The sequence below is a fragment of the Pituophis catenifer genome, unplaced genomic scaffold, assembly GCF_029215685.1.
Source record: "Pituophis catenifer annectens isolate HBS135680 unplaced genomic scaffold, rPitCat1.0.hap2 SCAF_1, whole genome shotgun sequence".
Taxonomy (NCBI): domain Eukaryota; kingdom Metazoa; phylum Chordata; class Lepidosauria; order Squamata; family Colubridae; genus Pituophis; species Pituophis catenifer.
In genome coordinates, this window is record NW_027256881.1 from 349,976,143 (window position 1) to 349,989,018 (window position 12,876).

The 12,876-nt window shown below is 45.7% G+C and overlaps 2 protein-coding genes across 2 annotated transcripts in view; both read left to right on the forward strand.

Annotated features, from left to right (window-relative positions):
* LOC139312823 (vomeronasal type-2 receptor 116-like) overlaps positions 1 to 12,876 on the forward strand; it is a 63,448-nt gene that overhangs the window by 5,697 nt on the left and 44,875 nt on the right. Inside the window, exon 2 of the mRNA XM_070937945.1 lies at positions 12,137 to 12,613. Within this exon, the coding sequence (XP_070794046.1) occupies positions 12,137 to 12,613 (477 nt within the window). The remainder of the gene's footprint in view (positions 1 to 12,136; positions 12,614 to 12,876) is intronic.
* On the forward strand, positions 1,536 to 11,485 carry LOC139307901 (vomeronasal type-2 receptor 26-like; the record flags this gene model as incomplete). The annotated part of the gene is made up of 4 exons (XM_070931257.1): positions 1,536 to 2,255; positions 6,421 to 6,531; positions 8,444 to 8,523; positions 11,149 to 11,485. Coding segments are annotated over 4 exons (1,248 nt in total), but the record flags the coding sequence as incomplete, so codon positions are not given.

Genomic DNA, 12,876 nt, shown 5'->3' on the forward strand with positions numbered 1-12,876 from the left:
TCAATCTTTTCTCCCCATGAAGGTTGGGCAAGTAAATCCTGAGGCTCCCCCAAGCAAAGATTTCAACATTAAATCTGATGGAATTGTCTGGGGCACAGAGGTGAGCTGTAAGATAAAATTGTAAGTGTAGGGAAAGATTCATTATCTTCCTGAGATGCAGAGTATCTTCCTAACTTGAAAAATAATCAATTGAGTCAGAATTCATGGCAGTCATTTGGTGAAAAATCTGCTTTGCATCTAGCACATTTGAGGTCTGATTTGTTTCATTCCACAAAGGGTTAGGCTTGGGATCAACATCTGCTTGAAATGCAGGATGCAATTACAGCAAGCAACAGTGATTTCCATGGATCATTGATGTTCAGTGTATCCTCATGATTCTTTCTTTTAGAAATGCTGTAGTTCAGTCACAAGCCTTCCTCTGCAGGCTGAGATCCCAGTTCCAATCTCCAACATCTGATGGTAGGTTGGGAGTGCCAATGGCCTGAATCCCCCAGCACCTGTTCCTAGTTTTTGATAGATGGTGGCAATCTATTTCTTTAGAACAGAATCTGAAAATAGAAGTAGGAATAAAAAAGGGAAATAGGAATGAGGGAAAGAATGAATGCAGCAACTTCATTGCTTAAGTAATTTCAAATATTTCTCTTTCAGACCATCCCCTTTGCCAGATGTGGCACAAAGAGGTGCCATGCAGGAGAGAGGAAAAGAGTTCCAGAGGGCGAGCAGGTTTGCTGCTACCAGTGTGACCCTTGTCCAAAAGGGACCACTTCTAATCAGACAGGTAGAGCAGACTTCAAAAGTAGATCTTCCAGGATCAAAGAAGACATTCATTAAATCTATTTTGTTTATTGTGATCATTTTTGATATGGCTGACATGCACTCGTACTTTTCAGCAAAACCTTCCAGTTGATGGATCTAAATTGCCCTGGCCACAGAAGTCACCTTTCCTAATCCTTAGCAGTTCCATGCAGGATAGCAGAATTTATGAATCTCCAACTTGCATTTCAACTCCTCCTCTAATATCTGATTGTGAAAACCAAATTCTAATCTTTTCCTGAGGAAGTGGGGCTTTCAGTCCAAGCTTTAATTCTTATTACTTAGGGCATGCTTCATCCATCTATATTATCAACCTCTGAGGAAATAGACCTGTCAGAGAAAGAGGAGATTCATCGATCTGTGCCTCTTTGATAGAGTAGGAGCAATCAAATAAGTCTGAATGAACACATCTGAAGCACAAAGCAGGGAGGTTAAGGAAAGGATAATGTACACATAAACAAAACAGCAACATTCCTGGATAACAGGTCTATCGATCTTCTGTTGGTTCCATTAAAAAGTAGGGGAGAAAACAGGCAGCAATCTCAAACTCAAAGCCACATTACTCATAGAATTGCATAGTGAATAGATAGCTAGAACTGAACTAATCCTCGTCACTGGCTAATCTATCCTAGAATTATAAATGCAGCATGATTTACTTGAATGAATGAATTCTTAAACAAAGATTCTTGATTTCAGACGCACCTCACTGTGAACCCTGCCCAGAGGACCAATATCCCAACAAGGACAAGGACCAATGCATTGCCAAGAAGATCTACTTCCTTGCCTATCAAGACACCCTAGGATACACTTTAGTTTCTCTCGCTGTTTTTCTCTCTGTGAGCACATCTGCAGTCCTGGTGATTTTCTATAAATATCATGACACGCCAATTGTTAAAGCCAACAACAGAGAACTCACCTACATCCTCCTGGTCTCCCTCCTGCTCTGCTTCCTCTGCTCCTTCCTCTTCATTGGTCAACCAGGGAAGGTCACCTGTCTTATACGACAAGCTGCCTTTGCCATCCTCTTTTCCCTTGCAGTTTCCTCTGTGTTGGCAAAAACTGTCATGGTGGTTCTGGCCTTCATGGCCACCAAGCCAGGGAACAGGTCAAGGAAACTCTTAGGAAAACCACTGACCAACTCCATTGTCTTAGCCTGTCCTCTGGTCCAAGCAGTCCTTTGTGCCACCTGGCTGACAACTTCTCCCCCATTTCCTAACTTGGATTTCCACTCCTTGTTTGGAGAGACCATCTTGGAATGTAAGGAAGGTTCAGCTTTAATGTTTTACATTGTCCTCATCTCTCTAGCTTTTTTGGCCCTTGTAAGTTTCACAGTGGAATTTCTAGCTAGGAAATTGCCTGACAGTTTTAACGAAGCCAAGTTCATTACTTTTAGCATGCTGGTCTTTTGCAGTGTTTGGATTTCCTTCCTCCCTACCTATTATTATTATTATTATTATTATTATTATTATTATTATTATTGGGAAAGGGATGGGGGACGATATCTATGAGGGCTGTACCATCGGCACGGTGAATGGGAGGGGCAGATATGGCGGGAGCTGGGGACCACATCAGGTGCTGGGGGCTCGCACTTGCTGTCTGAGAGCAATTGCTTGCCCCGGTCCCCAAGGCTCTGCTCGGATACTAGGTGGCTTAGATACTCAGGAGCTGGGCCTTCGGCTGATGCTGTGCAATGCCAGGTCCGTGGTCAATAAGGCCCCCCTCATCCACGATCTTATACAAGAGGGAGGAGCGGACCTGGCGGGTATTACGGAGACCTGGTTGGGCCCGGAGGGTGGCGTCCCTCTGGTTGAAATGTGCCCACCAGGCTTCAGAGCATTCCATCAGCCGAGGGCTCAGGGGAGGGGCGGGGGGGGTGGCGGTTATTATTAACGAGGATCTGGGTCCGAGGGAGACCACTGTGCCTCAGATAGCCGGATGTGAGTCCCTTCTTGTGAGGTGGGGCCGTGGGGTTCAGATGGGCTTGTTGCTTACGTACCTGGCTCCCTGCTGCGTGGCAACAGCCCTACCTGAGCTACTCGACGTGATAGCCACGGTGGCAGTAGATACACCCAGGCTTTTAGTCATGGGTGATTTCAACTTGCCATCCGTCGGTGAAACGTCTGAGGTGGCTCGGGAGTTCATGGCTTCCATGACGGCCATGGACCTGACCCAGTTAGTTCATGGCCCTACTCACAGGGGAGGTCACACTCTGGATCTGATTTTTGTCTCTGGCCAGTGGTTGAGTGGTCTTGTTATAGGGGATATAGACATGGAACCCTTGTCATGGTCTGACCACTCACTCCTTCGCCTAGATCTTCGAACCGCGACCCCTCGCCGCAGGGAGGCGGATCCAATTAGATGGATCCGCCCCAGGCGCCTGATGGATCCTGATAGGTTCCAGACGGAGCTTGGGCCATTTCCTGAGGATCTAGCACATGACTCGGCCGAGGACCTGGTAGCCGCCTGGGATCGGGCGGCTGGTGGGGCCTTGGACCGAGTTGTGCCTTTGCGGCCTCTGACCCGATGCCGATCCTGTGTGGCTCCCCATGGAGCTGAGGGAAATGAAGCGCCAGAAAAGACGCCTGGAGAGCGGTTGGAGGGCCAGTCTCGCTGAATCTGATCGAACACTGGTAAGGTCGCATATTAAGGCCTACCTAGTGGCGATAGAGACGGCAAAGTCTAACTACTTTTCCGCCTCTATTGCGTCATCAGGGAATCGTCCGGCCGCCCTGTTTAGGGTGACCCGCGCCCTGCTCCATCCGGGAGTGTGGGAGGATCCCTTAGAAGGCAGGGCGGAGGATTTCGGACAATACCTGTATGACAAAATCGCCCAGATCCGGGGGGATTTGGACTCTGACTGGGTAGATCAGGGCAGGGTGACGAGGAATAGTCTTGAGAATGTTATCTGGGAGGAGTTTGATGCTGTGACTCCTGATGATGTGGACAGGATTTTGGGGAGACTTAGTGCGGCCACATGTTTACTGGACCCGTGTCCCTCCTGGTTGGTACTGGCTTCCCGGGAGGTTACACGAGGCTGGCTCCAGGGTGTTATCAACGCTTCGTTGAGTGAGGGTTACTTCCCCACCGCCTTGAAAGAGGCGGTGGTGAGGCCTCTCCTCAAGAAGCCGTCCCTGGATCCGGCAATATTGGCCAACTATCGTCCTGTCTCCAACCTTCGCTTTATGGCGAAGGTTGTTGAGAGTGTGGTCGCACGACAGTTTCCGCAATTCCTGGAGGAAACATCTTATCTAGATCCGTTCCAGTCGGGTTTCAGGTCTGGGCACAGCACAGAAACGGCATTGGTCGCGTTGGTTGATGATCTCTGGAGGGCTCGGGACAGGGGTTGTTCCTCTGTTCTGGTCCTGTTAGACCTCTCAGCGGCTTTTGATACCATCGACCATGGTATCATGCTGCACCGGCTGGAAGAGTTGGGGGTGGGAGGCACCGTGTTGCGGTGGTTCTCCTCCTTTCTCTCCGACCGGTCGCAGTTTGTGTTGGCAGGGGGGCAGAGGTTGACCTCGAGGCCTCTCATTTGTGGAGTGCCGCAGGGATCGGTCCTCTCGCCTCTCCTGTTCAACATTTATGTGAAGCCGCTGGGTGAGATCATCCGTGGCTTTGGGGTGAGATACCACCAGTACGCTGATGACACCCAGCTGTACATCTCCACCCCAGGCCACCCCAACGATGCCCTTGAAGTGATGTCCCAGTGCCTGGAGGCTGTACGGATCTGGATGGGGAGGAACAGGCTCAAGCTCAACCCTTCCAAGACTGAGTGGCTGTGGCTCCCGGCATCCCGATATAGTCAGTTGACTCCATCACTGACTATTGGGGGTGAGTCATTGGCCCCCACAGAGAGGGCTCGCAATCTGGGAGTCCTCCTGGATATGCAGCTGTCCTTGGAGGAACATCTGACGGCTGTAACCAGGGGAACCTTTTGTCAGGTTCGCCTGATTCGCCAGTTGCGGCCCTTTCTTGATCGGGATTCCCTGTGCACAGTCACTCACGCCCTCGTCACCTCTCGCCTTGACTATTGCAACGCTCTCTACATGGGGCTCCCCTTGAGGAGCACCCGGAGGCTCCAGCTGGTCCAGAACGCAGCAGCTCGGGTAGTGACGGGAGCAGCATGGCGCTCCCATGTAACACCGCTCCTGCGCGAGCTGCACTGGCTCCCAGTTGTCTTCCGGGTGCGCTTCAAGGTGTTGGTTATCACCTTTAAAGCGCTCCATGGCATAGGGCCTAGCTATCTTCGAGACCGCCTGCTGCTACCAACGACCTCCCATCGACCCGTGCGCTCCCACAGAGAGGGCCTCCTCGGGGTGCCATCAGCCAGACAATGTAGGCTGGTGACCCCCAGGGGGAGAGCCTTCTCTGTGGGGGCACCTACCCTCTGGAATCAGCTCCCCCCAGAGATAAGGAGAATCCAAGACCTCAGTGCCTTCCGTCGCGCCCTTAAAACCCATTTATTTAAACAAGCCGGGCTGGCTTAAGATGAAATTTTTAACTGTTTTTTAAATGTTTTAAACGTTTTTAATTGGTAAATAAGTTTTAATTGGGCCAAATTTATATATCTTTTAATTGTTTTTAATATTTGTTCTGCATGTTTTTTAATCTGGCTGTACACCGCCCTGAGTCCTCAGGGAGAAGGGCGGTATAGAAATCCAATATAAAATAAAAATAAATAAAAAATATTATTATTATTATTATTATTATTATTATTATTATTATTATTATTATTATTATTATTATTATTATTATTATTATTTATTATTTATTATTATTATTAATCAAATTTCTATACCGCCCTACTCCCGAAGGACTCAGGGCGGTGAACAGCCAAGATAAAATACAGACAATACAAATATTAAAAATCCCTTAAAATTATTAAATATTTCGGCCGAAACACAGATTAAAACACCCAATTTATAAATCACGAATTAAAAAATTTAAAATTTAAGAATTTAAAAGAGGGGAGTTAGGCCAGGCCAGCTTGCTGAAATAGAAAAGTTTTGAGAGCACGGCGAAACGTGCGCAGGTCCGGGATCTTCCGTATCTCTGGGGGAGCTCGTTCCAGATGGTAGGTGCCCCCACAGAGAAGGCTCTCCCCCTGGGGGCCGCCAGTCGACACTGTTTGGCCAACGGCACCCTGAGGAGCCCCTCTCTATGGGAGCGTACTGGTCAGTGAGAGGCTATTGGTAGCAGAAGGCGGTCTCGTAGATACCCCGGTCCGATGCCATGGAGCGCTCTAAAGATGGTAACCAAAACCTTGAAGCGCACCCGGAAGACCACCAGGAGCCAGTGCAGCTCACGCAGGAGGGGGGTCACATGGGAGCGCCACGTCGCTCCCATAACTACCTGTGCAGCCGCATTCTGGACCAGCTGGAGCCTCCGGGTGCTCCTCAAGGGGAGCCCCATGTAGAGAGCATTGCAGTAGTCCAAGCGGGAAGTAACAAGAGCATGAGTGACCGTATTTAACGAGTCCCGATCCAGAAAGGGACGCAACTGGCGAATCAGGCGGACCTGATAAAAAGTCCCCCTGGCCATGGCCATCATGTGCTCTTCTAAAGACAGCCGTGAGTCCAGGAGGACACCCAAGTTGCGAACCCTCTGAGCACCAAAGGGAAGTCCATGGTGGCTGTGGAGATTTTCTCCATTTTGGCCTCTGGAGCTGCTCTCTTGGCTTGTATCTTTTTCCCCAAATGCTACATTATTCTGCTGAGGCCCAATCTGAATTGTAGAGAAAATATAGTAAGAAACAAGAATTTCTAACTAATTCAAGGATTGGCCTCATTTTTATTTGTCTTTGTGGCAGGTTTAGAATGTGATAAGATTTCTAATAAATGATGACATGAAGGAGGAATTTGTCCATAAAAGCATTCCTTATCAAGTTCTGCAACTGCTTACAATATTCCTCTGGTCAGTCTTTTGTTTTTCATGTTTTCAAAGTGTCCTTAGTGAGGTTCAATGCCCTGTATGGAAGGAAAACTTGTTATTAAATATGTGTTTATTATTTTGGATATTTCTAAGTTTATATGGCAAGGGGAAAAACAAGAATTAGATACAAGCAACTGCAAGATGCTAAGGAAATAGGAGGTTTGGGTTTATCAGACCTGAAATTGTATTTTGAGTCATGTTGTCTGGTCTGGTTAAAAGGATGGGTGAACCTCCAGAATAGGAGGCTACTTGAATCACTTTGCTAGACGTGCCATACTAAGAGTTTGGAATAAATATAAAACAAGGTTCTATATGAAGTTCTCTCTTTGGGTGTCCCCCCAAGAAGCTTTTTTAGAAAAAAAAATGGCGGCAAAGCCAGACTGCTGGACGTGAGGTAAAATATTATCTTTCGACTCTGGTGAAACTACATTAAAGTTGAGGGAAGATCTTGAATTATGTTCATCATTGGTTTGCATATCAAGAACTGAAAGAATGATTTAAATCTAATAAAAAGAGTTGTGGGTTTGATTTTCCTAAAAATGAATTGGAAATATTACTATGTGGGAGAGATAAGCATATTATTGCTAAGTTTTATAAAATGTTATTGAAATTGAATTTGGAAAGTGAACATGTAAAACATTGTATGATTCAATGGGCAAGGAATATTGGATATAATGTAATGTTTGAACAATGGGAAAATATGTGGATGAAAGCTTTAAAATTTACACTAAGCTATAATTTAAAAGAAGAGTTTTATAAGATGATGTATTGCTGGCATTTAACACCGGATAAGTTATCCAGAATGTATAAAGGTATTTCAAATGAACGTTTTATCTACTTTGTTTCCACATGGAGACTGCTTATGAACTTTGTGCTTGAAGTGGTAAAAAATGAAACTTTGATTTTGGGTTTTACCGAGTAGATTGATATGTTTTTCTAGCAAAGGCTAGTTTATATTTATAAATGCATTTTAATGTTTGTATTGGATGTTTCTTAATCTTGGCTGTTCACCGCCCCGAGTCCTTCGGGAGAGGGGGCGGTATAAAAATTTAAATAAATAAATAAATAAATAAATAAATAAATAAATAATATTATTATGGAAAAACAAAGAGTTGTGGTTTGATGTTAATGCTTCTTTTTTACTGCACCAGAGGGAGTCGGAAGTCCATGTTTCTTCTTTTCTTTTCCCCAATTTCTCCTCACCTTTCACTCCCCCTCCCCCTCCCCCACTGTGTCTTCCTATTTACTTTTGTATTTTATCTTATAACCTAATAAAAAATGTTAAACTGCAAAAAGATGTGTTTATTATTTCAAAGAGGATGCCATGGAGGACCTTCAATTTGATAACCCAAACCTTGAGTTGGGCATGGATGCAAAGCAGAAACCAATGCAGCTTGTAAAACTGGGATATTACATGGGCCATACTAGGGGTAGATAACATTTTCCACCCTGCTTCATTCAGCACCAGCTGTAGCTTCCAAATCCTCTTCAAAGGTAGCCCTATGTAGAGCCCATTGTGTGAATTCAAATGCAAGATGACCAGGGCATGAGTGACTGAGAATGGGGAATCACAATCCCCAAGAAGCAGCTGGGACTCCCCTACCCACTCTTCCGCACACGAGCAAAGCTCCAGAGCTGACCCACACACACTGCTTGTATCTTGGGGCCACCCCGGTTTCCTTCCTGCCTTGCCTTGCAGCATTGGCACCACCAGCAGCAGCAGCCAGGATCACAAGGCAAGCAGGCCTGGACATCCCCTCAGGGAAGTGGGGCTGGGCAGTAGAGTCCCGGTGCCCTGGGAACTCAAGGGTTGGGTACCTGCTGCCCAGGGCTCCAGGCAGCTCATGCTACTGTCCAGGACCTGCCCACGTGGCCTGAGAGGATCGGTGAGGCTCCTCCAGTGGATCAGGGCCTAGCGCCCACTCTAATCCCACCCCCAACATGAAACACATTGAGCTGGCCATGCCCACACTGGCCATGCCCACCCAGGCAGCTGCAACCACCCAGTAACTCCCACCACAGCCCTCCGAGGGCAACAACAATCCTGATGTGACCCTCAATGAAATGAACTTTGACACCCCTGATCTAACTCATGTTCAGTCAGCTTCATCCCTCATGTTTCCAAAACAGAGCTCTGAATGGGTCTTGATTCTTTTCAGCTCCCTCAGTTGAATCATGGAACAATGGACCAAGAGAGGTTTCATGCGAGTGATCCTATCCAAGGACTCAGTAGCTTTCCTATTCCAGGTAGTGGCCAAGGCCTCAGAAGGACCATGCAGCAGAGCCTGGGGTATAATCCTCAGTTCCCTTTGGAACCCCACTAAGAGTGGACTGGTCAAAGAGATCCAGCCTCCCTGCAGAGAGGGGCAGCATAAAAGAATCTCAAAGTCATCAGGCCATGATCTGGCCAGGACAAAGGGGACAAGGATAGCTCCTCCTCAGATCACGTTGGAAGTGATCTGTTTTGAGTTGAACCAAGAAGGATGGTGGCCATGTTGAAATGCCTCTAAGGCCAGCCCCAGAGATGGCAAATTGACCTCTCTCAAGACCATAACTCTGTGAAACCCCACAGTCAACTGTGAAATGCCCTCAAGAGGCTCAGACACTGAGGTTGCTGGGCAGCAGGAAGGCTGGTACAGTAGTAATGATCCCATTTGGTCCTGCGAATGAATCCTCAAGAAAAGAATTTCAGACCTGGGAAATTGGGGAGCAGCACCCCAAAACACCATAAGAGACACCTTGATGACAATTCCTACCCTTAGGCTACAACAACAGAAATTTTCAAGTCTTGCCAAAAAAATAGCAGTTAATATGCTGAGATACTTCCTCAAATTACATTTCTGCCTAGTGTCATTGTTCCCAAGTAGCCCTCCTATGATCTGAGCAAACTAGGACGCAAGCCAAAGGGTCATTTTCATATGAGTCAAATACAAAACTTCCCCATGACTCCATCTGCTCTGTGAATTACGAGAAGAGACACAAACATGTTTTCCATTCTGCTGCATGAAGAGAAGCTATTGCTAAGGGGATAGGACAATGGCTCTTCCCTGCAATTATCAGAAGAACAGCCATTCTTCATGTATCCCCTGAGGATTTCTAGGCACAAAAATCTTCCAAGATAAAATTTGCTTTAAAAATTATCTCTGAGTTCACCAGATGGGGGGCAGAAATGTCACCCTAGACTGCCTTGCAAAGAGCTCACTCCTGGGTTTGAAGAGACTCCCGTGCCTTTGTTTCCTCTATGGTCACAGCCTAAACACAGGTAAGAGGAAGCATGGTTGTTATAAATTTGTCCTGGTGCCATCCAGGTGGCACAGGTGGAGTCTGATCTGCTAAAGTTCCAGTGAGATCTCAGGAGCAACCTTCAAATCAGTTTCTGCATAAACCTTGATTTCTGTTCTAGGAGGGAAGGTGATAAGAATGACTGGGCAGGAGTCATGCTACTGCTGATGCTAATGCTTCTGCTGCTCTTCTGGCTCCTGGCTCCAACTACAGCGAAGAGGCTGCAAACTGTATGTGTGCTCAGAGATTATATCGACTTAGAGAAAAACTACTGTAGGCCTGGTGATCTCATTATTGGTGGGAATTTGCCCTTCGGAACCATTTATAAGTCTCCTGTCCAAGAATTTAATAAAGTGAATCGTCATCTACGGAATGTGTAAGTCTCAACTGGAAAGGAAACATGCAGATAATTATTTCCTTTGCTTTAAATTTGGGGACTGTTTTTAGAAATACTTCTTCTAGTATTTGTACTGTCCTGATGTAGTGCACATGCACTTTTCTCAATAAAATAACAAGCTCTTCAAATAAGCTGGAATTCTCAATCTCTTCATCAGGAAGATGATAATACAACAAAAATGAAGAGGGAAGCTGTCCTGGCCTAGTGAAGAAGTTGAATTATAATATTAATCTGTAAAGTAACTTGTTGTCGAGAACTCAAAAAGAAGCTCAATCCTCTTCCAGTGTTCAGGAGTTACAGAAAATGCCCCTCAGTGTTGGAATCAGCATTGCTGATGAATAATGGCCTTTAGTAAATCTATGAGGTGACCCCACTGTAGTCCTGTGCTCAGCAATCTTTACCACACCTGTAGAAGCTGCTCCAAGAGAGACCTTAAATAATTATGGGGAAAGGGGAGCAGTTGGAAAGGATTTCAGCCACTGGAGCAAAGTCAATATGGCAGGGATGATAGAGAGCATAAACCAGTCCATGATATCTATGGAAAGGCTTGTCTCCTTTCTCACAAAGTCATCCAAGTTCAGCCAAGGGAAATCCTTTGAAAAAAACCCAAACCCAAAGAAATTTGGGAGTTTCTGCCCTTAAAAGTCCCCCCAAAAATGTGAAGCGAATTCTACAGCAATGCAGAAGCTTTCCTGTAATGTTCTCCAATGTTTTTCTCACTACAGATTCATACCTGGTAACTACCAGCAGTTCCTTGCATTGATGTTTGCTGTCTCTGAGATCAATAAAGATTTTCTTCTGCTCCCCAACATCACCCTTGGCTTCCACATCTACCGCCATTCCCAGAGGGAGATGGATATTTCCTTAAATAGCTTCTCCATGCTCTCCTCACAAGGCCTAGTAGTTCCAGGGTACAAATGTCACCTGCAGGGCACTCTGCTGTCTGTCATTGGTGGTCTCAGTGCCAGGTCCTCAAGGCTGATGGCCTCCATCTTCAGCATCTTTAAGGTTCCACAGGTAAGTGAGCTCCATTGGATACACTATGGAATAGACAAAGATTAAAATACACACAGAGAAGCCAAAGAGGAAACTAAAATTAGGGAGGGCATATAATGAGTTTGTGACTCTTAGATTATTCTTTATTAAAGGGTAGCCATCATTTTAGTGCCATCTATTCTCTGTATCAGGTTGTTGGTTTCTTCTCTTGTCTTCTGACAACCAATAAAAATGGCTAAGAAGGGAAGAAGATAAAGTTTGCCAGTCAAAGTGAGTCAGCCTGACTGGAGGGCTATCAACCACACAATGGTCACTACTAAAATCAACATAAAACTTTTACTTTATCTTTTTCTCCAGCTCGGTGTTGGCTTTGAGTTCTCTCAGGGAGAGAGAAGAGTTTATCCTTCCTTCTTCCGGATTAATCCCAAGGAATCTCCTCAGTATGTGGGTTTAGTCCAACTGCTCCTGTATTTCCAGTGGAACTGGGTTGGTCTTCTGGCCCCTGAAGATGACAGAGGAGAACATTTCATCTCAACTCTGACACCAATGCTCCAGGAGAAGGAGATCTGCCTGGCCTTCACTCTAATGCTGAAATTGGATAATGTTAAACTCACTCAGAAAAATTTTGTTCTCTATTTCCGCACCTGGTCTAAAGCAGAAGTCTTTATTCTGTATGCCGACTTAGCTGTTACTCTCACTGTAATAGGGGTGGTACAGTTATTTGAAGATACCTTGAAAATATCATTTAGAAAAGTTTGTATCTTCACTTCCCATTGGAAACTTGGTGTGGAAGAATCTGAATACTCATTGCAATTTATAAAGCGTTTGCATGGGGTCTTGCATTTTAGGGACCACTCCAGAGATGTGTCTGAATTCAGCCACTTCCTCCTGACTTTAGACCCCTTGAGCCCCCAAGGAGATGTCTTTCTCCCTCCATGGTGGGAAAGAGTCTTTGGCTGCAAGATCCATAAATCAGGAAAGATCCCATCAAAGGGGGAAAAACAATGTACAGGAAAGGAGAATCTGCAGAATCTGCCCAATTACACTTTTGAAAAAAGAATGACAGGAGAAAGTTACAATATCTACAATGCTGTTTATGCTCTGGCACACGCTTTACATGCAATGCATGGATCCAGAGTTCGACCAACCATGATGAGGCTTGGAAAGAGGATCTCAGATGTCCAGTCATGGCAGGTAATTTCTAGAGCTTTTGACTCAGTCCAGAGATGCTTAGATTGGAAGCTCCCCATATGAATTTCTTCAGTTACTGATAAAATGTCTGTGTACTTCCATTCCAATTCATCTGACACCCGGCTCTTTTTTTAGTTTACGATTTGTTGTGCCACTCAGCTTGCTGTGTGAAAAGAGCTTCTGATTAACAATGGATGGAAACTAACCAAGGAGAGAATCAACCTAGAACTAAGGAGAAATTTCTTAAGGGAGTGTTTATCTTTAGA